Below are 27,370 nucleotides of genomic sequence, written 5' to 3'. Positions count from 1 at the left end.
AATAGTGAATTGAAAATAAAAGATTTGTCCCTTCCTACTGCCAGGAAATATGTCAAGAAACAGTATTTACCTCGAAGTTGTAAAACCTGTCTAAAAATCAATTAAAAAAGTAACTTACTGGAGAATAACAACACTTTTTTCAAAGCTTAGTGGTGACTGAAATAGAATATATTTTTTAGTCATTTCCTTGCACATATCTTATAACATCAGAGCTGTTGAATTGTTTATTTCAGAAGAATCCATACATATAAACATTATTTTAGGAAGTTCAAACACAACTGATTGTGATAGGAGTTCATATATTTTAATATCATTTACTTTCACCCAACTGCACACAAGAAAATTATTCAAATCACAGAAATACTTATTGGGATGTTGATTTTAGCAAGATTTTTCTAAATTCCACTTTGTAAAACTAACAATAAATCTTTCAAAATTTTAGCTCAAAATAGTGATTTTTTTAAAAGGGATAGCTGTGGAACTTAAATATAAAGCATTATTATTTTAATAAAATACAAAATACTTGAATGTTTTTAAAATACTCAATGTTTCTATTATGGAGTTGATAAATTGTCATAAATTGAACACAGGTTCCCTCTAATTAAAAAAAAAAGTGGTTCTCAAAATAAATCACCAATTCCCTAGTGCACTTATAAAAAGAACAGATCAAAGCAGTAACTGGTCTCTTTCCTCCCAGTGTTAATTAGTAATTAAAAATCTTAGCTTCATTAGTACCTACGCTGAAGTAGTTTGATTTTTTATTATTTTTCTTGGAGGGTAGGGGAAAGGAATGTTACACAGACAAATCCTGCAACAAAAGTAATGACAATTAACCAGCTTTGAAACAGTTTCCCTTCATCACAGTTAAAAAACGATATAAGACTCAATTATTATCATTTAAATAAGCACCTTCCTTGAAGACCTCAGCTTTCATTTGGTCTTGAGTTGCATGTGTTGCATAATTCTACTGGCCACATAATATCCTTTGTCTATGACAGCTCAGATATGTCTAATAATTTTAAGTAAAAATAAAAATATTAGAATTGGTTCTTTGGCATAGTACAGAAGTTGACAGCTCCTATTATTTGGGTTGACTCCTAAAGAAGAATTTCTTGTATTGGAATAATGGGGACAGGACAACTTGTCATTATTTCAAAACCCAGTAGAAAAAACAAACGTCCCTTTATGGATTTCAAGTGTCTTCCATTTGTAATTTACTTGATATCTTCAGCACTGATTCCATTTTCACCTGCATTATCACAGCTGAATATCTTCTGCATACAAGGTAATCATCAATATAGCAGTAAACCCCGTTAGCAAGCCAGCATTCTGAATAAGGAAGAATGTGAGATCCACCTTTCTTCCTGTCACTTTCTCTCGCAACATATCATTCATCTCTGGGAACTGAAAAAAAGGGATATTTTTAGGTAAGTATTGCCATCTCGTGGTAGCGTGCATAACTTAAGGCATTAAGAAATGAACCACACTGCTACTTTGGACTAAGTATAGAACTAACAGAGACTGAAGGCAATCACAGGAACAGGTCACCCTAGTTTCCCTGAAAAAACGCTTCTCCAAGGACTGTGAAATGAAATGGTGTTTTATTCCTCACTACTGAGATTTCAGCTGGAGGTCTGTCCTGCAAATTTCTTCTTTTTGATTCCAGCAGTCTCCTAGGGTCCAGCTGTTGGCCCATACATTGCTAGCAGCAACTGCCCTTGTATTGTTAAACATTGTGTTTCTTCCTTCACTAGTATAGGCAGAGAAATCTTTGTTTAGGAAATGGAAGATTAGGATTCTTCTGCTTTATCTATAAGCAAAGGAAGTGAAGCTGAAAACGTAGACAACCCCTCAGAAATAAGAAACCTGTTAGAAGTTCTGGTGTGCTGCTGAGGTAGTGGCAAAGCGAGAAAGAAAAAAGAAGGTAACATTACAATATGACTCTGCAACACACCTCTTAAAGGGAACCTAACAGCAAAGGATAACTGATCTGCTGTTAACTGCAGGAACAAAGATACCTCCGAGAGCCAAAGCAGGTGATGGCAGATGAAGACTGGTGATAAAGTCCCCTATGGGGTGATTCAGGGTATGCGTTTGCTGTAGATAAAGTCAACTTCAGTTGATTTTCACAAACATTCAAATAAGCTTTAAACTCTTCTCCTGCTGTGCTGAGAGCATTACAGCCAAAACGCAACGAAGACTGTAAATGTCCATTTGGAAACCTCCAGGTTGGGTGAGTCAGAAGCTGTATCTTTCTTTGATCTCACAAGGTAGTAACAACTTGTGCAATGCAATTCTTGAACACACTAAGCTTATTGAGAAGTGGCAAAACTTTCCCAGAAATCATTCCTGAGCTCCGTAATCCTCTTGCGTAAGCAAGACAACAAACCAGATAATCTTCATGCCATACAGTTCATTTGTGCACACACTTCAGTGCACACATTCTCACATGCCCACAGCCTCACCACACACACACACAAAAAAAATTAAAATAAAAAAAAAGAACAGCCAAAGGAAAGAAGGAAGGAATGACATTCTAGTTAATCCTACCTGCTTCTAGAAAAGCAAACCAGAAGTGTGTGAAAATCGTAACAGAAAGCGGAGAGTCAGATCTCTGTACAGACTTTTCAGAGGGAAGAAAAGTTCAGAGAGGTAAATGATACAATCCAATAACCTATAGAAAAGATAGAGAGAGATTGGGGAAGAGGGAGGAGGGAGGCAGAGAGAAAAACAGAAGGAACAGAACAACAGATAGAAAGAAAAGAACGTTATCTTCTTTCATGGATTTAACAACAAATTTGAGTTGAGCCACTCTCAATTTATGCCATGAGTATACTACTATTCCTTATTTGAGTGAAACTAAATGAAAAGCATTAGCAATTAAAGTACTACAGGCTTGTAAAACAAACTATTTATATTGTTCATTTAAGACTAACATTAGTACTTATTACCTAAACTAAGACAGTATTTAATGGAATAGTTGCTATAACTACATGACAGTTCTTAAGTGCATATAGAACAAATCTGAAATCTTTTCAAGTTCAGACCTCACTCTTCCAGTTCTACACTCAAATAGATTTTCACGTGGCAGGTTTAAACAGCTTTGCAGATACATCTGTTCTTACAACACTGAATTAAACACAGTAGAACTTCATATTCTTGAAAGATCTTTCTCATTTATAGATAAAGCATCTTCGTAAGAGTAACTTATGGAATATTGCTGACTACCTGTGAACCTAGATTTTATTTCCCACCATCTAAATCTAATCTGGATTTTAGCACAATTTTTTTGGCTTATATCTTCCCGCATACTTCAAAAAAATAAATGATAAACATACCATCTATCTGTTGAAAATTTTTTAGTCTGAACCAAGAAACTGGGGCTGGCACTCTTTAATTAAAACCAGAAAATAATTTAAGTCAGCTTTTTCACCTAAATAACCCCCAAATTATCCCTTTGGTTACACAATACCTTTCACTCAACACAAAACTAAATATTTAGTTTCATTTTGTTCATCTTTTCTTCCTGCTTTTCTTTTAGATAAAATACCTTCCCCTCTTTAAAATGTCATATCAAAGTATTTATACACTTTTTACTCATTGATAAAACTACCCCCAGTTCATGAAAAGCTTGTGTCTCTAAAACTCCTTTTCAGTAATCTGATCAGCCCTATTTGTGAAGTGAAAAGCCTTTGTGTTTCATGAATAAGCTTAATTATTTATGCACCTCCATTAAGAGTATAATCGACAATTTAACATCTAATAATAATTAGTAGATGACACTGGCATAAGAGGAAAAAAATGCTAAAGTCTACTGGAGACACAATACAGTCTTTGTTTTCTTGCAGTAAAATAAACAACTGAAACAAAATTATATCTCACCATGTCTGCCAGAGAGATGTACAGGAACATTCCACCGGCTACGGCAAAGATGATATTAGGAGCAAAGTTGTTGCCTACTAATATACCAAAAGCCAAACCAATATAACAGGAACATGCAGACAGAAAGTTGAAAAACAGAGCCTGTCGAGTACTCATTCCTGCATTAAGCAAGATGACAAAATCCCCTAAAAGATAGAAAAGAAAAAAAGAAGAAAATAAAAATAAAACCATCTTCAGCAAACAGTACTGCAATTATTTTCTGATTTCAAAAAAAGTCTGAAGAAAAGACATGATTAGTACACAAATTATAACTTCCTGGTGTTTTCACTCATTCAAGTAAATAATGAGGATTTCCAATACTATGGTAACTGAAATATTCTAAAGCAAACAGGTGATACGCAAGAGAGCTAAGAGCATAGGAACACAGAACAACCTACAATGACTTTAAAAATAAATAATAATACAACAGTGTATGCAGCATATTTGAACAGGGCAATTAATACCTCCCTAATATACATTCCCAGCTTATATCCACCTGCACTTGGGAACTTCTTGTGCTAGATGTGTACTTTGGTACTTGGGAAGTTTTGATTAATTTTATCTAACCTTTCCTTCAATCTATGCCAACTTTTGTCCAGCACTACCTCCTACAATGATGATTTCCACAGTAAGCAATGTGTTGAATGAAGTTCCTTACCCAGTTCATGAGGAAACTCTTCACACAAGATGGCTATGGAGGTACTAAGGCCTTGAAGAAGAGACAAAGTGAAAGAAGCCCCAATAGCCAAACCATCTATGAAATTATGTACGGCATCACTCAGTGTTACCATCCAAGCAATGGTCCCAATCTTTGACAGTGGACGCTCACAGAGACACTTGCATAACCTGCCTTGGGTGGTTTCTTCCTGGAAAAAAAATAGCATGATAAAGCGATTACATAAAACACTGAATCAAGAAGCCAACGAATCACACTTCTACCTTTAAATGAATGCTAAGGATAAAATAAAGCACTGCTGTATATGGGAACCACAATGCTTGGTCCAAAAAGCAAACAGCTGGCAGCAACCAGCCAACGTCTTTCGTTTCAACAAGTTAAGACGCAGGGCCAAATCACCCTTCTGACTACAAAGCTTTATTTGAATGCCCTTCCGTTAAGAGAGAAAGCAGTGTAGACCATAGTGGTCTGAATGTCTCTCTGGAGTATGTGACAGATTAAGAGTACCAAGGCTCCTCACAGCCTCCTCAGCCACCTCAATTAAGAATGCACAGGAAAAAGAATCTGATCACAGTGACTGACAGCATCTGTATTTCCTACCTAAAACACATCTGGGACCAGCTACGTGCTGCCAGTATAACATGCTCTTGGAGACACAGTTAAGCACCACAGCAACACCCAGGTACATGTGAATACAAACCCACATCTAGATACTCCATAAACTCTATTTCTAATTTTGGGCAATGATAGTCAGGTCCAGCTATACAAATCAGTTTCCAAAAAGTGCATGTTTAATAAAAACAGCAGTCAGTAATTCTGTCTGTGCAAGTTGAAGGCTCAGAGCATGAAAACAACAGGCTAATACAAAACCGCAGTGCACACACACCAGGGATCTCAATAATCCCTCCTAAAAGTGGAAGTAATTTATATTGCAGTGCTATGAAATAATGACAAACTCAATGCAGATATAAGGAACTGCCATTTTAATGGCAAACTAACCTCCTCTAAAAATTCTAGATGACCCATTCTGATAAATTTCTGTACACACATACATTGAAGTTAAATAACATTTGCAAGCATTATAGTATTTTCCTACGCCCCAAAAAATATTTGCATAAAAGGCATTAACTTGTGCTTGCTTACTAGAATACCTAAGCAGCAATATATACAGCTGTGCACCCACAGATAGATCTATACATCTCTACTGCTCTTGTAGAAGGATGGAGTGGAACACCTCTTGCTCCTTATGAAAAGGTCACAGATTTTTTTTAATAACTGAGAAAAATTTCTTGGAACAGAACACTACCAATTGTTTTAGTTCTGCCATATCAAATGTAAATGCTACCAAGCAACTGAATCTTGAACTCAATGGAAATATGATTTTTAATAAATTCTTTTAAAATCTCTAATGACAGAGCAGTAACATCTGTTGCATGATTTGCTCACCAGACTATTATCTGACATATTACATCCTTGTATGTAGGAGCTGCCTTGGGACAGGACAAAAATACAGCTCAGAGACTTCCAAATCAGATGCATATTCCACTACTTGTAGCTCAAAGAGCCTTAGTTCAGTAGTACCACAACTGCCATGAAGTACACTTAGAGCTTCTAATTAGTGCATAGGAAGTCCTGAAATTAAACTTTTATAATTTGAAAATCAGCAACGGTATCCAAATATTGGGAGTTTCCCTGCCAACTCAATCACACAGATTTTAGACTTGTACTACAGGCTTGCCTTCAGTTTTGGAAGTTTCCACTCAACTTTTCATAAAAGCAATGCAAATCATATTTTTGGGATGATTCATTTGTACCTGTATTAATTCTCTCTGAGACAGAAACACTTACAAGTAATGAACCCCTCTCTTAATGCACAAAGACAACTTGAACCTCACTTTAAGAACAAAATATCACAAAGCGAGCCACACAAAATACACATATTAGGTAACTGGAAGTAAAAAGAAATATGAGTATGAGAAAATCCAAATACAATTAGCTGAGTTCTTTCACCTATTCACCCAGCTCCCTGAGCTGAAGTTCTGTGACCCTATTTTTTTTTCTGCCTTAGAACACATGGACACATTGCTTTGTAGATTGTCCTGATTTCTGCCAAAAGCACATCTTCTTTCTTGGGCGTATAGAATCATAGAATCACTAGGTTGAAAAAGACCTTGGAGATCATCGAGTCCAACCAAGTTTCTACTTCACTGAGGAAAGGGAGATTGAGAGAACGGAAAGACTTTCATTTTGAATAATTTACACATTTTTCTGCTAAAAAAGGACATCTTTCGGAAACCACACAGACACACAAAAACCCTACAAGCAGCAGCAAGTACTTTCTGATAAGGCAATAACATTAATCTCAGGGGACTGTATTTTGAAAAGCTATATTAGTAACTTCTCTTATACATACAAATGAAGGGTAGCAATGAAAACAGCAGGCAAATAATATAAATGGGCAAAACATCACCTGTATATAGTTATTTATGCTTGTTCCCATCAAAGGACATTTGTTTTCATGCCAGAACCATGCAGAGGCCTATAGTTTTCTGAGGGCTGTAGGGTATTAACTGGCTTAGCCACAGAACCAAGTAAAGGACCCATTATGTGGTACCAGTTGCGCGACTGAGAATTCCAACAACAGTCCAAAGCATTGCGTATGTATGTCAAACAAAAATCTGATACCAAGGGTTTTTTTGTTGAAATAAATAACTTACAAATATGCATGCTGAACTTTCTACGTATGTATGAAGAAAACGAACATTGAGTAAGAAGGTGCTATTAAGAATTTACTGCTGAACTCATCAGGAACAAAATTGATTAGAAATTTGCTGAAGTTTGGTTTGGTTTTTGATGGACTTTTTTTACATAATTACAATTAATTTAGGAGAACAGTGTTGATTTACTTCTAAAAATTACTTTCTTGATCCAATCTTTCACAATGTTAAAATAATTGCCATTTTGGATTCACTTCCCAAGAGGCTTCTGTAATATATATAGAGCTATCTGCAGGTTTCTGTGTAGCTTTGAAGTATAATAATTCTTGTCTGTAATCTATTTTCTAGAATGTCTTCACTTTTTTCATAGACTACTTAAAAACCAATTACATTACCTGACTGGGTTTACATTCTGAACTTTACTAGATTTACGTGTCCGATAGACATAGATGAATGATTAATACATGTTCTTAATGTTTAAGACAAGGCAAACTAGTAACAAATTTACCCTACAATTACATTGGATTCCAAGGTGAAAATCAACAATGAATGTCTCTGCTGGCCTGTTCCCAGTTTGCCACAGTAGTTCAGCAGATGTCACAGAAGAGATGTCAGCTAAGGAGCTCTGTAATATCCAGGTGGACTATCAAGTCTGACTTTAATTATTACCACAGTTCTGTTTTACTTGTATCTCCACAGTTTATGGTAAATCAAAAATATTCTTGGCATTTTTGCTCTTCTGAAAACAATTCTTTCTTTAAAAGCAATATCCTCTCCTTTGTTCCCAAACTTCAGAAATTATATCTTATTTTATACAATTTTATACAATATCTTATCAGATCACTATTGCTATTTCTAATGCATCTCTGACTCCCTCAGGCATGAGCCAGACATGTTCTTTTGAGTCCTCTGGAAGCGCCCATAAGGCCAAGAAGAAATCCTGACATTGCCTCCAGGGCATAAATAAAAGCCACTGTAAAGTTTTGTTATACCACTCTAACATTTTGTGCTCAAGGATACAGACATTTCCCCAATTTGTCTCTGAAAAAGATTTTTTTCAAAGTTACTGTTGCCAAACCATATAATTTTAAAGCATAGTAGATACAAATTTGGGGTCAGTACAAAAGAGGTTGCAATTGCTGCTGCAAGTGGAATCTGAAAGTATTTGACTAATTAAACATTTCTATTTACACTGGCAGTCAGCCTGTTCTGGCATTGAAAGAGTGAATACGACTGGATCCTCGTGGATGAAAACAGATGTCACACTTTGGCACATTCAGACTTCAGACTCCCTTCCTTAAAGCCCAGATGATGATTTCTGGTTACATTGTGTTTGCCCTCTAATAAACTTCAGATTATGAGGACACATCAAAATCCTATCTGTTGGCTTATGCCAAATGGTTCCCTCACAAATACCAAATGTCTGTAAAGTTGAATGCGTACCTACCCTCATGGTACTACCCCAGCTGCCCTGAAACCCTTCAGCCACACTGTTCCTCCCCTGATGCCAACGATTCTGAAGGCTACCTGGCCCCTTCGAACCTGCCTGGAGGAGAAGAGTCACAATGGCTTTTTTTGTTGCTACCTCCAACATCAGCAGTGGGCTCTCTCCCTCTAGAATTTCCTCGCGGCTAGCCTTAGCTCTAGAGTGAATTTTGCCCCGTTACTTTCAGGAGGTTATAATAAAACACATTCTCTCCCTGGTTCTGGAGAAACAGACAGGAAGAAAGAATGGAAAACATGAATTTTCATAAGAACTTTAAGTTGAGGAGAAGAACCTTCATGAAATTTAAAGTTCTTAAGTCAAGACTGCATGGCAAAGGAGAGGCATGAGTATTCCACAAAGCATCCTGGGGTCATCTACAGATATGATCATGAGCTCTGCATCTAAATTAGTTGCTACAAATAAATGATATATAGTTATTTTTTATTATAATAATTTATGGTATGATCTTGTTATGTTTATGTTCTATGTAAGTAGATGGCTAGCCAAAATAGGTCCAGATAAAATTTCTGGTCAACAGGGCAGAAAAACAACACCCATGTCACTGGAGATGACTCTCTCCACAGACAATGGAGGGCTCTTTTGTTTGTTTTATAAATCTACAAATTACAGTTTAGGGACACTCATAACACTAATTCCCTCTTGCTGCCCATGCAATTTTAATTAAGCATGTTTCTCCTAGTTTTTAAAATGCCCAGTACCCAGCACACTTCAGAATGCTTCTACAGTAAGGAAAAGTACAATATTGGTATCTGGGTGCTTCAAGGGCCCTGTTAGCCTGCAGGGTCAATGCAGAACTCGGATTCTCTCTGGGCTGTTAGGACCTACCTCTGGCTTCCCCTTCTGCTCTTCACTGCTCCCCACAACCAACTTGTTGGCTAAAGAACATCAGTGGTAAACCAGAAATCTCTACTATGAAAAAAAACTGCCTTAGGTAGAGAATTGTTCCTATGTGGTTTTCTGTTTTTTAAAATAAGGGCTAGTACTGCTTCTCCCTGTACAGGGAAAAGAGTACAGAAGCACATCAGCTTTCTCCTCCTGCTTCCATTTTCTTCTCGGAGAGAAGGAAGTCATATTTGTAGTATGAAAACAAACAGAAATATAGAGAACAATATGAAAGAGAATAATACTTAAATACAATAATACTTAAATACAATATTTTGCATGAAAGTTACTGTATTAGTTTTTCTCATTAGTCATTGATTCAGAACAACCAGGTTCTCACCCACATCAGCCACTCTCACAGAGCTTTCTGTACTCAGGAATACAATATGGATCACGCAACAGTAACACACACTATCACTTTTTAAGCAAAAAAAAATAATGACAACAAAAATCAAAATTAACTGATGAAACTGATTAAAACAGGAATATCTGATTAAATGTATATCTGTCCTACCCATCCTGACATTGATATCAATTAGCTCTTCTTGTTGACTACAAATTCAATGCATCATTCAGCTTTAGCAAGCTTGCCCCAAAAACACACGTTTTTGTTCACAGGGCTCAAGCAAGTTAGAAGCTAATGGTTTACAAAAAAATTGACAGAAGTAATAAAAATTCATATTATCTCTCCATCCAGGTATCCTTATGTAGTTGTCAGGCATAAAATAAATAGACAGACACAATTTTCATACCTGTGCTGAGACCACACTGATGCTATCAAAACCAAGATTTCCATTGTTCTCTATGACAGCTGAGTTTACATAACACGCCCCCCCATTGCTGGATGGTAGTGGTTTTGGTGGGTTACTCTTATCTTGGGAACGATTCTGTTCACCATTTTCTGAGTCATTATGGCCAGTCTAGGTGACAAATAAATAAGCAGACAACAAATTAAAACAAAAGCAAAATAACGAAAATAAAAACTAGAGACCAAAAAAGTAAAAGTAGAGGCATCGTATTCATGCTGCCTCGCTTTCAACACCAAGTAGGTGTTTAAATTGGCAGTAGTAAACATTTCATTGTTTAAAGGACTTCTAAACATATCTAAGTTCCTAAATTCTCTTATTTTTAGCTAATCAGAAAATATGTGTGGAATTTTCATTTTTATATCCTCATACAGGACCTTCCAAGCTAAACATTTGACGATAAATGATCAACACTTGCTAGTTATTAATGGCTGCTTATCAAATAGAGCTTATTACCCATTTTCAACTGTGCCCCCCAAAAAGGGCAACAAATATCTCTTTTTTTTTGCGGGGGGGTGGGGGGGTGGTAGTTATTACAAATGAGGAACCCTGATCTTCATAAGCACAAATATCAGCAACAGCTTGGGAGAGAGAACCTTAAGTGAGGTAAGAGTAGAAAGGCAGGTGTTTCCTTGGTAAGATATGAGAACAACAGAACAGAGAACATCGAGAGGTTTGAGAGGTCCTTCTCTGAGCTAAATTCAGCCTTGCTCATGTGGTTACACAGAAAACAAGTACTCTGACATACAGGTAGAAAGCAGAGCACTGTGCAATATGGATAACCTCAGTGTCACTAACGCAGGTCTGTGTACCAGAGCGTGGTGAAACTCAGAGCAGCAGTTACTGAGGGGAAGATTCAGGCACCGTCATCAGGTAAACTTTACAGATGACTAAAAAGCTATATATGTCACATCGATTTTTCTTGCCCAAAGTGGAGCCTCAGGGGCAGACCGTATTCTCAGCATCTCTTATTTATTTCCACTATTCTTCTGATGTACTTAGCACAGTAACAACCAGGCTGTTGAGAGCAACTAGAGCGTACAGCAGTAACAGCAGATCATGTTCACATCTAGATTCGATTCCCAGCTCTGCTTGTAACTCCCTCAAAAAAGTGAGACTGCTTCCCCTCCCTATATGGATTTTAAACAGACAGAAGACAGGGTAATTCTGAATGTCTCAAATAAAATGGAAAACTCCTCACACTTTATTAAGCTACCAAGAATCTCATGAAATATAACAGGTACTTAAAAGCAAGCGTCGTTCAGTTAGCAATATATTTCATTACCTGGTTATAGATCTTCAGTATTACTTTAAGAATCCTTTCCACAAAGAAGAGAATATAGAATCCACCAAACACAGCGACTGCTTTCTCAGTATAGTTATCTACTTTGGGGTCAAACCCAAATGCCTAACAGAGAAGGAAAAAGCAACACAAATTAGTCTGTAATCTTTGCATATTTCCAGAAAAACATACAAACAAACACCCCAAACATTGAGATACTCCTCTAAAACACAGACTGTCTCCATACCAATCAGGAGTTTCCATGAGGCTGAAATTATAAAAAGATCAGGATCTTTCATATTTTTTGGACTTGGATTAAATGTTAACAGTGTTTTAATTCAGGACAAGTTTACATGCAGAATGTAGAAGTAAAGTGCAAGAGTCTAACCTGTAGCCCATTAAAGTTCACTAGAATTTTACCCACTGCATTTCTCTGTCTACAAGCAGTGTAGCTCCTGGTCTTTCCCATGGCATAACAAGACATAGGGCTTGATGGTTTTGCGCACCTAGCCAGAAAGAGATGGTAGCTAATGACACTGAAGCCCACCCACAAGTCTGGACACTGCAACCCACACACAGAACCCCACTGCAGCATGCTTCTACAATGAATACGCCTTAGAAACTAGTATTCAAAAACAAATAATGATTCCCCTTGCTTACCTCAGGAATGAGCTGGAAAATTGCATTAGAAAAGAGAGTACCAATGGCCAAGCCCACAAAGTAGGTTAAAACCTTGGGGAAATATGACTTCTTTAAGAGGGGAGTTAAAATCAATCCCAGAAGTGATGCCAAGTTAATGATAGTCACAGCCAGGAACCCAAATCCCCAAACTGTAAACAAACAAACAAATATAAAATACTTTAGTATAACACACACTTCAGATTTTTTGCTCTTTTTCTAGCAGATAAATTGGCATGGAATTGGGAAAATGATGGTCCCCTGTTTGAAATTATATTTCACAAATATAAATTAAAAAAAATGTATAGATATTTAAGATACATACCTGCAGAAAGGATGTATCTGGAAGCATTGTCTGGAATTGTGGAAACTGTGCTAGTATAAGATCTGGGATAGCCTATCTGTTGCCAGTATAAATCAGATATCACTACAGTCAGCAAAAAGTAAAAATTAAGGCTTAGTCCAACAGTTAAAGCAGCTATAGCAATGACATAAACCAAAATTTCCTACTAGTCCCGGGGTTAGATCCAATTGTCATTTACTCCCAAGGAACTCCAAAACAGAAAGTCTGCTGTCTTGGCTGTACTAGAACCAAAATCCTTCCCGATAAAGGATGACTCCTTTAAATCATCCTGAAATGGTAATTTTCTTTTCCTAATGCTCCTCCTCTTCTTCTAATTCAAAGTCATTCTGCTGGCTGAAAACATTGCTTATCAAACAGGTGAGGTGGCAGATAGCTGATATTAAAGACAAGCTGAGAAGCAGAACAGAAAGCACATTAAAAAAGAGGTTTTAGGTTCAAAAAGATGGGCTTCTGATTTAGGCACACAATGGAGAAAATCTTTCCTAAGAAGTGACAATACACCAGGGTTGACCATAACTTAGCCTCAGATATTCAGAGTTCAGGGACCAGGACTTATGCAAAGCCATATCATAATTATTCCAAATCTGAATTGAGTAGCAGGAAAAGGAGGGGGCAGGGTGTGGGTTTGTTGTTGTTGCCATTCACAAGCATCACAAAGTTGTGCCTCTATTGCCTGATTACTGTTTTACCCCCTGACATCTCAATTTTCCTGTGAATACAGAGAAAAGCTTTAAAGGTTACACTGAAGAGATCAACAACACTGCCTCAAGTAGCGCCAAAGAACCACGGTTATGCACAGAGGCAGAGGGTTTGTCTATAAAAATTACCACAAATAATAATCAAAGCCACGACATTGTTTGCTATATGAGGACAGTTTGGTATAAGCCAGAAAGTTGCATCATTATAGGCTTTACAATATGTATGTAGAGAAATCACCATAAATTCCTCTTTGCACAGCAAAAAATAAGGAATCAGATCATGATCTGCAGCCCAACTTTCCTGCAAACATACTAAGCCAGATTCCTCATACTCAGCTCAGATGGCTCTACTTTGCATAGTGTCACAATTATTATAGGTAATGAATTTTATATTATGTCAAGAACAGAAAATATTCAAAGCATTTGCAAAAGGTAAAACAATGCCAGTTACAAGATTAGTTTGCCATTTTTGAGAGAGACAGACACAGAGAGAGAAAAACACACAACTTGGTATGGGTAGATCATAGAATCATTTGGTTGGAAAAGACTTTTGAGGTTGAGTCCAACCATACTTGTCCACTATTAAACCATACTCCTGAGCAGCTCATCTACCTGTCCTGTAAATACCCCCAGGGATGGTGACTCAGCCTGTCCCAGTGCCTGATAACCAACACTTTCCGTGAAGCATTTTTTTCCCCTGATATCTAATCTGAACCTCCCCTGGTGCAATTTGAGACCATTTCCTCTCATCCTACCACTTGTTACTTGGGAGAAGAGACCAACACCCACCTCATGACAACCTCCTTTTAGGTAGTTGTAGAGAGCAATAAGGTCTTCCCTCAGTCTCCTTTTCTCAAGGCTAAACTATCCCAGTTCCCTCAGCCATTCCTCATAAGACTTGTCTCCAGCCCCTTCACCAGCTTCGCTACTCTTCTCTGGACAAGCTCCAGCACCTCAACCTCCTTCTTGTAGTGAGGGACCCAAAACTTAACACAGTGTTCAAGGTGTGGCCTCATCAGCACCGAGTACAGTGGTACAATCACTTCCCTGGTCTTGCTGACCACATTGTTTCTGATACAAGGCAAGATGCCATTGGCCTTCTTGGCCACCTGGGCACAATGCTGGCTCATGTTCAGTCGGCTGCCAACCAACACCCCATGGTCCTTCTCTGCCAGGCAGCTTTCCAGCCACTCTTCCCCAAGCCTGTAGCACTGCATGGGGTTGTGGTGTCCCAGGTGCAGGACCCGGCATTTGGCCTTGTTGAATGTCACACCATTGGTCACAGCCCATCAATCCAGCCTGTTCAGATCCCTTTTCAGAGCCTCCCTGCCCTCCAGCAGATCGACACTTCCTCCCAGCTTAGTGTCATCCACAAACTTAATAAGGCTACATTTAATCCCTTCATTCAGATCACTGATAGAGACATTGAACAGAACTGGATCAAACTCTGAGCCCTGGGGAACACCACTTGTGACCGGCCTCCAACTGGATTTCACTCTATTTACCACCACCCTTCGGGCCCAGCCATCCAGTCAGTTTTTTACCAGCCAAGGGGATGACTGTCTAGGCCACTGGCAGCCAGTTTCTCAAGCAGCATACTGTAAGAAGCTGTACTAAGATGTACTAATTTCCATTAAAATAAATTACAGCTAAGCTTGTTAAGTAACTTTGTGAAATCAGGTCTATAATAAATAAAAGGGCTTCCAATGCCATCATGAGTCACAAACCACTGTTTGCAGTTTGGGATTACTATAGGGGCACAAATCTCTCTCTGCTTAGTATATGGGCTACTTCTACAGGTTATTCTGTGCAAAACATACATTTTAAACAGATTTAACAAAATAATCCCCACATTTATCAAATACGAAGCACTAAGTGGACTTGCCTAAATTACTTTAGTAGACACAGGAATTACAACAAGTTTCAAAAATAACAATAAAAACAGTCAGTACTTACTACTTTTTACAACAAAATACAAAGATGATAAATTTACAAATTGTGTGTGTAAATCAGTAGATGACAAAAACAGTACGGAAATGAAGCTTAAAAAAAAAAATTGGTTATTGCCAAATTGTGAAAGAAGTTCTCACAATACTACAAGCTTTGCTAACAAGCGATCTAACTTTCTTATCAGTATTCATTGTTCAGAACAGCAAAACATACTGGGATATTTAACTTGAATTACATGCTATAAATGATACAACTGCCATAAGTTTGTATGCTTAATGGAATGGAAGTTGTCTCAGACTGTACTAAAGGACCTGCGCTCACAAGTAAGGAGATACTCTAATCCACTGGTATGTACTAACCACTCTTGTCACCAAAAAAAGGTAAAAGGAAAAGCCTTTCCTTTTCACGATTTAGCAGAAATTAAGGGTGATAGAAGACAGATGTGGTTTTACTTCTAAAATTCTGCCCTAGGTCCGGATAGCCCAAAGAACCTGGGATTTTACAAAGTGATATTTTGATTTACTCATCCAAAGTGGAAGAATAAGGAAACACAAAAATAAGCAATTAAATAACATCAGACTATGAAAGAATAAATTATTATTTGTTCAGGGTATCTCACAGATCCCACAATGAGCCTCAGTAGAATGGGGACAAGTTTAAACTAATGAAATCTTTAAAAGAATAAAATAAATCTAAGATTTTCTTATGCGTTCTCTGTGAAGGTGCTGCTGAGCCTTGTGGCAACCTTTTCTTTGTGTTCAGAAAGAAAGGCCTGAAGCGTAATTAGAAAGAAAAAGAAAAGAAAAATATTACCATATAATTACACAATTACAGGAACTGGTACTTCAAGAAAAAGACCACAAAGGTGATAAAATTCCAAGATAACCAGTGCTGCCAAAGTCACTGCATTATGAACTCCATTTCACAATAGCAGGTATGCACTGCAGTCTTAAAATCGGTTTCGCTCACTAGGACTTCATCCACACTAAGCTTTTCAAGAGTCCATGTATGCAAGAAAGCTGGCTCGTCTAACTTCATATATATCAGAGCAGAGCATTCTGCTTAGGACACACTCTCTCCCCCTGAAACTGGTGGCACGGTCAGCCTTTGCTAACTACAATTATTCTTTCTGTCTCTAGAACTTTAGCTCTAACAAAGAGACAGCCAAGATATCCAAAACCACAAGAAAAATGAAATGGCAGGAGTGCAAGTAAGATGCTCTCCTTAGAAGACCGTCGCTCAACATTACTCCTTACAAGAAGTCAGGATGACCACTCCAGGCCTTCCCAAGGCAGGCTTGGGCTCTCCTTTAGCCCCATCCTGAGATACAGAGGAATTAAGGGTATGAACACCTTTCTGAAGAAGTCAAGTCGGAAGCAAAGAACTTGTTCACCACTGGGCATTTCCAGTTATTTCATGCAGCTTTATACACCTCCCTATTACCTTCCAGAGAAGCAAGAAAGGGAAGGACATAAGTGCGCCCCTAAGGTCAGCTAGGTTAGAGATGAGTTGTACAAACCCCAAGGAAGAAGGCATGCTATATGCTGCCTTTTAACTTTTACTCTGCTCTGGCAGCACTTTTTTTGTATTGCGAGTAGGAGCCCTATAAAACTTATTATACTAATTTCTTCTGTATGTCTTGTCTGTTTGTATTTTGGAAGACAGAATATTGTTCAGAGTGTGGGAAACCCTGGGTAGAAAATTCACACAAGCACAGCTGGAGGCATGTACAGAGGACTTAGCTTCATGGGCAATAACTGAAATCAGTTGGCTTCAATGCTGACACAATACAGATTCATTCTGTGATTGGGCTGGGGTACATATAAATCAAAATCCGCATTTGACACTGAGCCTTTCTCTGAATCTCACTTCAAAACAAGTACCGTCATGTGTCACAGTCTCATACACGTGTCATTTTAAAATACCCTAATCATAGGCCTTGCAGATTTCTTGTGTTGCAGCTATGAGAGGGGCAGGGAGAAGGCTGCCTTGCTTATCTGGCTACTGGACACGGCCTCTGAGCTGGAATGATAAAAGCAAAACAAGAGGGGTAGTCTAAATAGCTTTTTCAGTGGTGTAAATAGGTCAAGCTTTCCATGTACAATCTACTTAAATAGCCACAAACAAACAAAACTTAAAAAAAAAAAAAAAGAGAGCAAGACAGATCCTGCCCTCCCTCTAGTACCAATATTACGGACTTCTTGACAATATGTGCCCTCACATGGTATAAGCAATCTAGAATAACCATGGTAAATTGCTGCCATGGTTTCAGTGATTAATCAAATATAAATCGAATTATTCACTGACACAACAAAGTTTTTATGAATTATCTACAATCTCCCCTGATGTCATGACTCCCACTTGCAAATAACTACACTCAGATGGCTGTCCCCTAATAATTTCACCTTGAGTTGCCTCGGTACATGCACATGCCACTAAATCTGATTTCCCACTGCAAATTACCTGTACAAGCTTCCCTTCTGTACTCACATCCCCTCCCCTATTAGCCAGCTATTAGCGAGAGTTCCTATGCTTCAAGGCACAAACTATTATCCAAATACAACAGGTCAGAAAGACTCTTTCACCTTTCTCTAAAACATTTGAATAGATCACTGTTAAGAGATAGGATGCTTGATAATATGCTGACTTGAAACAGCATTTTAATTTTATGTTCCCACTCCATGAATGTATCCTCCCAAACAAGACACTCCTGTTATGTATAGATAAATGCTTAGTATTCTACTAAGAAAACCCGTTCCAAACCCCATTAAGGCAATTAATATTAACTAACCTTGCAAAGAATGTGGTTTAGATGTATCCACAGAGTTTTCCTGATGATCACATGGGTGGAAAATCAGCTGTTGCAAAACAGCAGGACATACTGTAGAGAAGTCTAAATTCGATATATGACTGTTGTTCGGTATCCCATGCAAAGAAAAAATCTCCTCACCAGTCAAGCACTGGAACAAAAAGGGATTTTGCCAACTTAATACATTAATGCAAAACTAAAAAAGATGAAATACACTGAGAAAGCCAAGAATTACAACATGAAAATACTGTAATGCATTTTCAAAGACATGTACACAATGTTTGCATGCATGAAGACACTGTGGTTGCTTAATGTGAAGCAGAAGTGATTCAAAGTATTTAATGTAAGACAAATCATAAATCAATTTAACATTTTTGAATAGACGTTTTCAAATCTTATGTCCTATGAACCAGGGCAGTCAAACCTTACAATATATTTGGAAAAATAGCTTCAATGTAATTAAAATCTCATGTAACCACAAAATAATTAAGTCAAAGAGCAGACCAGGCACAGTTAAAAACTCAGTGACAGAGTATGTCAAAAAATTATTGGCAATTCAGTGTCTGCTTATTCATGTAAGTGACCGTTTCTACTACAATGCTTTTTAATTATTTCCCCAAATTAGCTGTTTAAAAATGGCCTAAACAGTAGTGGCATGCAACAGGTTTTATTCATTTTATAACATTTAACAGCAAACATTGTTTTGTGAAACCATCCCATACTACAATGAGACAAACTCTTACTCTGGACGTACACTTTGCCTTCAGCTCAGGACATAACAGTACTTAACAGGTCAAGGATAAACATATATTACTTAGCATTGCTAAACAAGGCTGGGGCAGGGCTGGTTGCTCTGTTCGTTATTTTCAACCGAAAAGATAAAAGACAAACCATGAAATACCTTAAAACATATATCTACAGAAAAAAAGTGAGTATTTTTATATGAAACTCTCTATATCAATGAAGAGTTTCACCTAACTCTTTCTATTTATTCAGATTCATTATTTCCTACAACGAGCAGCAACAAAAGCGTGTTGGGGTTTTGGTGTAAACAAAAGTGGCTTGGCTTATTGCTATACAAGAAACACATATGAAGGTTAAGTCCCAATACAAAAGCCAAACATTTTTGTTGTATACGAGACATCAAGTTAGAACATAACTCTCCCTGTAGCAACTCTCAGTGTGGTTGCAAAAGCACAGCACTGGAAGCCTTAGCATAATAAAAACAAACAGTCACTCCTTCCTCCTTTCGGTTTTGCTAGCCTTCAGATTCCACAGCACTTCTCCAATAATTCAAGATTATTATTTATAAAGCAAATTCTTTATTTCAAAAGATAAGCCAAAGCAACTGCAAGTCATTTACTTCAGCAGAGCTGCTTCCACTTCCATTAATAAATATTTTTCCAATACTGTGTAAAAGGTGCAAGGCATACACACATCATTTGAATGCGACTACTACTGTTTTAGCTTGGAGGATGAAAACATGCAAGCAATTCCAGCAGCTTCAGCTAAATTACATCCAGGATGTTTCTGCCCTTCTTCCTTCATGACTCAGTCTAGCAAAGCACTCAAGTACATGCTTGAACTTAAATCAAGTCTAAATTTTGTAAAGGCCATGAGACCTTGAAGACTCAAATATATACAAGCAATATGAATATACTTTCATCTTTCAATGTCAATGCTAATGTCAGAGTATCGTATGTAAAATAAATACAGCCGGACAATGGAAAATATTTTTTTGTTTGGATGTTGCTCCATTTAATCTCAGTGGAAGTACTGCGCACAGAAATCATCACTGGAGGAACAGACCAGTACATGAACCTCTGGAGCTTTCTAAACTGGTTATGTGGCTAAGCATTTTAACATTAATCCCTTGCTATGGAATAATGCAAAATACATGGCTAACATGTCCAGAGTTAAAGAAAGAGAAGGTAGCTGTGGTTTACAGGAAGAGCTCCTACACGGTGCTTCTTGTACCAGTGGATCATAAAGCCATTTCTGGAAGTTTACAATGAAAAGATCTTAGAAAAACATGTCAGTAGGAGTTGAGAATTTGTATCTCAACTATCTGTAAGGGAAACCATTTTTATCTCATTCCTAGAAATACAGAATGGATTACTAGTGTTATAAAATATTAACATATTTGTGTTAATATTAGTTTACAAAAATCAAAACCAAACCATGCTGTTGGTAGAAAAAAAAAATTAGGTAGAGAAAATAAATCAGACGCAGCATGAATTTGTAAACTTGAGACTTGTAACTTTGGTTACATACAAACAAGTTAGCCAGAAATACAAGAGCCCTTTTATGTGAGGATGAAAAACAGCATTTTATTTAATTACTGTTATTAGTAATTAGATCAGGGACAAACCCAGAATATAATAAGTCCTATAAATTATTCATTGTTTTAAGTTACTTCATCCTCTCAGTAAACTCCTACATGTATCCAAGAGCTAAAAAGCAAGCTTGCATCAGTTCACTGGGACAATTACAGGATTAATTAAAAGATAAAATCTATTAGAAGCCTTGGATTGGAGCAACTCACTTTGCATATATATTTGGAGGATAAATACATACAAATACATTAAGACAGCCACACTGCCATAAAAACATAAGCTTTTTTTTTTGTAAGACTGACAGAGGATCTCAGCAGAAAGGAAATTTATCCTATGGAACAGCAGACTGAGGATGGCATCCTGGCTCAACTGTTTCCTGCTATTCAGTACACTTTATCATAGCACTTCGGTGATGGGACTGGCTGTAATGCAAGTGTCACCCCATGTTTTAACAAACAATTGCAAGGATATGACATAAGTGATCATATCCCTGAATTGTTAAAAAATAATTTTTTTAAAACTATCTTCATCAAAATTAGAAAATACTTAAATCTCTAGAAGGTGCACAATTGCAAAGTATTTAGACTAAAAAAAAAAATAAAAATCATCAATTAGGTTATTCAAACAGGTATTACTTTTCTCCCGGCAAGCCTCTCCCAAAAATGACTGACCAGCATGGTCAATAATACGGTAAAGTAAAAAAAGCGATGCCTAATTATCCACAATCTCTTTACGCTATTATCATTATAAACGAAAAGTGGATGACAGCTCACCACATCTTTTGAAGGAAAGGATGGGGTAATTGCTCAGGCAAAAACAATGCCAAGACACCTCTAATTGGAAAATTAACAACAAAATGCTACAGTATCAACTGTCCTGTAAGTGTTTCAGTCCCTTTTCTAATCCTCTGCCATATTCCTATCTTTGCTATACCTTTGTTTTATCTGTAAAATTCCATATGTGAAGTACTAAGATGCTCAACAGCAACCCAGTCTGCAGTTTCTAGGTGGTGCCAGATTAAATACTAGCCTAGCCCATGCCAGGGCTGAGCATTGGGTCACATAGCAGCGACATCAAAAAAAAAGAATGCAGTCAATACCTATCTGACCAGCATTTTTTTTACCTAACCTGAGCCCAAATTAGGCAAAACAGAGACAACTTACTTGTAACAAATTAAAGCATCCAAAGCTGATGCGGTGACACCTTTTTGTCACTCAGCACAGGTAAAAACTGGATGCTAGGAGATGACCATGCCTTTAATAAGCAGCATAGAAATGAGAAAGAGTCAAAGCAGATGAAGCTGGTTGAATGCATTTATGTAGTTTAGGGATTTCACACACATCAGCATGTTCAAGATAGACATTCATGCTGGGAGCTGGAAAGTGTCCATGAATACTGAAATTCACTGAAGATATTGTAGAAGTAAGACACTTAAAGGGTAGAACAAATAAGCCTTTTTATCTTCTCGCTGGCCCAGCAACATCAGGTCACGGCGTTAGATCAAGACCACAAACCACAACCTGCCACCCACTCCTCCTTCTTTCAAAAAGCACAAGTTGTAACTAGTGAAACACTATCAAAAAAAAACCCAAAATCAAAGCAGATATTAGCTTGGTTCTAGCCTATCTGAAACACTAAAGTTACTGGGGTTTCGGCTTATCTTGAGGTGAAAATTATTTATATTTGATTGTGAAGATAAGTAAAGATTTCAACTTACTTTTGTCCAAATATTTTGTTTAAAAATTCAAATGCATTACATTAAGACATAGTATTCAGGCATAACATATAGACGAGCATAAATACAGATCTAGAAAAGTCAAACAAGAAAATTGGAGTATGATTTTAGCACCTACTGATTATGTCTAAGCACAAACTAGAAGTAGTGTTAACAAGTTTTCTTCCCAATGCCCAACACTTACATGTATATTTTGATCAAAACGCAACTTAATCCTCTAGCACACACGTGTAGCTATCATACTACAATGAGCCCAATGACAGAAGATCAAGTATAGTTTTTACATCATGCTAATAAGGTAAAATACAGAGTGAACAAACACGTCATCATTTACCACACTGAAATTGCTAATTTTATCCGTAGTAGCAGAAGTGTTGGTATTCCACACTAAAATGTGAAAAAACAGCAGTGACCAGCATTTGAGTTTGCTCAGTTACTATTTATTTTTCTGGCAGACTTATGCAGTCTTAGCTTATGCATAAAGGAAAGGTGATATCAGAAAAGTTGAAGACCGAAAGAAATACAAACACAAAACAAAGAGAATTTTTAAATGATGAATTAAAACAAAGGAAAAAAGAAAAAAAGAGTCCAAGAGCATCTAAATAGAAACAGTTCAATCAAAAATTCTAAAACACTACTCAAAAACTTCGAGGTGCTGGGGGATGGTATACTACATGGAAAAAAATTAGCATCTTCATCATAGGACGTACGATGCCATAAATACATATAAATGAGTATTCATTCAAACACCATCATCAATGAATTAAATCATTTTTCTCCTCCCTTATCTTTTCAAGTCAGCTTGGTATCAAAGTAAGACAGAAATCAAGCACCCATCTTCTTCTGGCTTACACATCCAAACTCCTTCAGTCTTTAAGAAAATCGATCACCTTCTGGTGTGGATCTTCCCTTGTACGATTAAGCAGCTTACCAAAACTGTTTTGAATGAAACATTAAAACTAAACACTAATACTGAGATAAAGCAAAGACATTGTTCCTTCCTGCCAGTTTTTGAAGTGCCATATCACCTGTCGCTTACAGATAAGCTCTTCACTAAAACTTACTTCAGGCTTGGATAGAGCAGGAGTGTGTTATCTTAACTGGAAGAATGGCCTGGGAGTCTGCCCACTAGCTCTGGACACCGAAGTTAAGAACTTAAAAAGTCTAAGATAAACCTTGTTTCCTCCTGCAGCCACATATTTATGCAGCCTTAATGGATTCATCCTACCTGAGAAAGACCTGAATCACTCTCTAAAGATATTTACTTCCCTCCGTAGGGAACTGGTGAAGCTTAGGCATCTGGTGACTTCCAACACACAAAGTTAGATAAGGCCACTTTATGTCTTCTGTCATACCAGTAGATACTCTCGACTTGTAAGTACAAAGAGTCACAATATTTGAAAATTATCACATTGGATTAACTTGGTATGAGTATGTATTTGCATGCATCTCCAGCCTGAAGTCGTGGATACACCTAACATCTATGACAGATCAAAAGCCAGGAGTTAAAAGGCCCTTACTTAAATGGCACTAGCTGATGGAGCAGCCCTAAGGCAAATTCTAAGAAAGAACACGAGTAACTCAGTAAAAAAGTATATGCGTTTCACTATAACAGGCCTGTGAAAAAAATTGTTTCAGTTAAACTTTAAATGACTCATGAGGAACATGCATTTACAGTAACAAGAAAAAGCACCACTTTTTTTCCATCTGTAACCTGTGCCAAAGTCTGTGTACGAGGGCGACGTGATTTTGCAGATGGAAAACCTGAAGGACTGAAGAATCTACCCATTTCTAAGCCTTTTTAATGAAAGCTCCTTTTCACAGCTGTGTTAAACATTGCAAACTTGTATTTAGCGTGTGTGGCTGGGAATGTTTATGTTTTTAACATGTTGTGTCAGAACAGTGTTCAATTTGTGAGATTTGAAAGCTGTAATTCTGGAAAATATTGCCATGCTTATACTGAATACTACATTGATTTTAGTGGCATTAACTCCCAATTAAACCTCTACCAAGGGTAAAGACATCAGAATTGCACTCTTTATAAAATAAAGGAAGATTATCCAAGGTTTGTCTCCTTCACAGTACAAGCAAAAGGGCTACTAGTCCCAATGTAAAGAAAAGTTTCTTAAGGTCTTCTATTTCTTAGGGAGCTGAACTAAACCAGAGCAGTCATCCCTGCTTTCCTTTCATTTTCCTGACTGACTTGGTGTCCCTGATTCCTGATCTTAAGGAAATCTCCGCCAGCCTCAAGATTACCTTTCAAGGAAAGAAACTTATAGAACGCTACAGAGATTTGAAATTATGTAGACTTTAAAAGTTTCAACGAGACCCGAGCTTTGCATGGAGACACCAAACAGAGCAAAGTGAAAAGCGGTACTATAATAGCCTTTAAATTCAACATCATTTTAAACAGCTGTTAGTAGATTAACTGATGAGCACACGCATTGCACTCAGGCTTGATGGAAGATGGGAACATTCACTGAAGAAGTTTCTTTATGCGAGCAGACCCGTCCAGGGTCAAGCCGGTATTTGAGCAAGTCCCGAAACACTAGCTGGCTCTCAAAACAGCTTTTGCTGTTGTCCAGACGTTATTTACCTAGGAAAAGGGCCGGTTTAAGAGCCGAGCAGCGAAGAGGCAGAGCTATCCCCGCGGCTCCGGGATGGGCGGCAGCTCTCCCCGGCGGGCGGTACCTTTGCCCGGCGCCCGGGGAGACCTTCGCTCCCTGTCCCTCCCGGCACGGAGGCGACTCGGTTTGGGGCGCCGCGGTCGTACCTGGTTGTGGTGCAGGTGGGCGGGCGGCAGCTCGGCTCCCAGCGGCCGCAGCAGCAGCGCCGAGAGCTGCCCGGCCGACAGGCTGCGGTTGGAGCCGAAGGCGCTCAGGATGTCGTCGGCGAAGGCGGCGGCGGGCGCGGCGCCCCGCAGCATCTTCCCAGCCGCTGCCGCCGGGCTCGCAGCGCCGCGCGGCCCCCGCCGAGCCGCCTCCGCCCGCCTCCGCCCCTCCCCGGGGGGCGTAGCGGGGCCCCCACCCCGCGGGACGGACCCGACCTGCCGCCCCGCACCCCGCCCAGCCTGCCCGGGGCGACCCCAGCCTCCTGCCCGCCCCCAGCCCCGGGCAGCGCGGGGGCAGAGGGGGAGCCTGCGAAACTCCTGCTTGTGCCCAGCCCCGGCCGGCACGTATATAGCCCCTTTCGTGAGCAGAGACAGACTGCAAAAATGGTTGTCCTGAACCCCGGCCAGCACCTATATAGCCCCTTTTGTGGGCAGAGAGAGGCTGCAAAAGTGGTTGCTCTGAGCCCTGGCCAGTACGTATGTAGCCCCTTTCATAGAATCACCAGGTTGGAAGAGACCCACCGGATCATCGAGTCCAACCATTCCTATCAAACACTAAACCATGCCCCTTAGCACCTCATCCACCCGTGCCTTAAACACCTCCAGGGAAGGTGAATCAACCACCTCCCTGGGCAGCCTCTGCCGGTGCCCAATGACCCTTTCCGTGAAAATTTTTTTCCTAATGTCCAGCCTAAATCTCCCCTGGTGGAGCTTGAGGCCATTCCCTCTTGTCCTGTCCCCTGTCACTTGGGAGAAGAGCCCAGCACCCTCCTCTCTACAACCTCCTTTCAGGTAGTTGTAGAGAGCAATGAGGTCTCCCCTCAGCCTCCTCTTCTCCAGGCTAAACAACCCCAGCTCCCTCAGCCGCTCCTCGTAAGGCCTGTATGTGGCCTTTCGTGGGCAGAGAGGGAGGCTGCAAAGCTCCTGGTTACCCCCAGCCCCGGCCGGCTCGGCTGCAGCCCCCACTCGAGGGCAAAACCCGCCGAACTCCTGCCCGCCCCGCGCCCCGTCGAGGCGCGAAGTGTCACAAACCCACCCGGCGCGTCCCCCCCCGAGGGTCCCCGCTGCTCCCCGCTGTCCCCCGAGGTCCCAGCGGCCCAGCCGAGGCCAAGGTCCATCCCGGGAGCGCAGGCAGGGCCCTGCCCGCCCTCGGCACCGGCGCCCGGACCTTGGAATGAGCCGCGAGCAGCCGCTTCGGCGACGCGCTCCTCCCGGGCTCCCTCCAGCCCGGCGGGCTGGGACACCCGCCTGTGCCTTCTCTGCCTTTTTAGGAAGGCTCTAATGCACCGAAATAAACGTATTATTTAATGTGTGCTTTTTAACGAACAGAAGGAGTTGTTGGCCGCTGGCGGGAGGCTGTGGCTAAAGCGGTTTAGATAAAAATCCTCCTGTTTCAGGACAGCAGCCGTGGAGCAGCAGCTCTGGCTCAGGAGAGACCTCTACTATTAACAAGTTATTCTGTAACTGCCTGTTACTACATTTCTTTTGCGTATTTTTAAAGAGGTATCTTTTTTTTGAATGGGTTCTCATTTAGACCTCTGTGGCAATGTGCTGAACGGCATGAACTGAGACACTGTCCCCAATTCCGAATTTTATGAAACTTTTGCAAGGGCCAGGTAACAGCACTGTGGGGGAAGGATGTTTAAAGATACCTCACAAGCAGTGAAACTTGTTTGGATAAATTCTTCAGAAACAACTTTCATACTGCAACAGACAAAGCATCTAGCAAAAAGTAAAAAAAAAAATGTCAGCAGCATAACCCATTGCTAAGGGGGGGAAAAAATTTAGAAAGAGCTACAATCACATAAATTCTACTTTTGGAAAATCTAAATGTTACTTTTTCTACATTAGAGCCAGAAGAGCTAACATACTTCCATGCTTCCCACATACTTGGTTGGTGGCAGATAAAGCAGCCCCTCTGCACAACTTAGTTGCAGATCGTTTCAAATGATAGTCTCCACCTGCACTGCTTATTCCACCAGCTGAGGCTGAAAATGCTCCAGCCTACCCACATCTCCTTTTACATGTGCATTTCGTGTGTCTTTGAGAAAAATAAGCACAAGGTTGCCTTTGCTGCTAAGGGAATCACAACGTTCTTCTCTAGGTAGCAGCTATGTCAGTAGCAGAACTGGCACCTCCTCTATTTTCTTCTTCAGTCTGTGTGATTCTAAATACAGCT

General features: G+C 39.2%; 1 protein-coding gene across 1 annotated transcript; it reads right to left on the bottom strand.

The window, feature by feature from the left end:
• Positions 1–896: 896 nt before the first annotated feature.
• Positions 897–25,296, bottom strand: SLC39A8 (solute carrier family 39 member 8). Its single transcript, XM_069855557.1, has 8 exons — positions 25,135–25,296; positions 18,273–18,441; positions 12,452–12,621; positions 11,795–11,917; positions 10,456–10,623; positions 4,580–4,787; positions 3,883–4,067; positions 897–1,404 (listed from the first exon to the last, which is right to left on the bottom strand). Exons 1-8 carry the CDS (start codon positions 25,285–25,287, stop codon positions 1,258–1,260), a joined length of 1,323 nt encoding a protein of 440 aa, XP_069711658.1. The 5' UTR covers positions 25,288–25,296; the 3' UTR covers positions 897–1,257.
• Between the last annotated feature and the right edge of the window lie 2,074 nt (positions 25,297–27,370).

This window comes from Phaenicophaeus curvirostris, chromosome 4, assembly GCF_032191515.1.
Source record: "Phaenicophaeus curvirostris isolate KB17595 chromosome 4, BPBGC_Pcur_1.0, whole genome shotgun sequence".
Lineage (NCBI taxonomy): Eukaryota > Metazoa > Chordata > Aves > Cuculiformes > Cuculidae > Phaenicophaeus > Phaenicophaeus curvirostris.
The sequence above is the reverse complement of the archived record's forward strand: the minus strand, read 5'-3'. Positions and strand labels throughout refer to the sequence as shown.

What these genes read in the sequence shown, in the direction of transcription:
- SLC39A8 (XM_069855557.1), bottom strand. Translation starts at nt 25,287, where the DNA reads ATGCTGCGGGGCGCCGCGCCCGCCGCCGCCTTCGCCGACGACATCCTG. An exon ending in TCAGTGTGGTCTCAGCACAG is followed by an intron (nt 4,788 to 10,455) that starts GTATGAAAATTG and finishes TTTTTTTTCCAG; the next exon opens with GAAGAAACCACCCAAGGCAG. An exon ending in AGAGTTTCCTCATGAACTGG is followed by an intron (nt 4,068 to 4,579) that starts GTAAGGAACTTC and finishes TCTATCTTTTAG; the next exon opens with GGGATTTTGTCATCTTGCTT.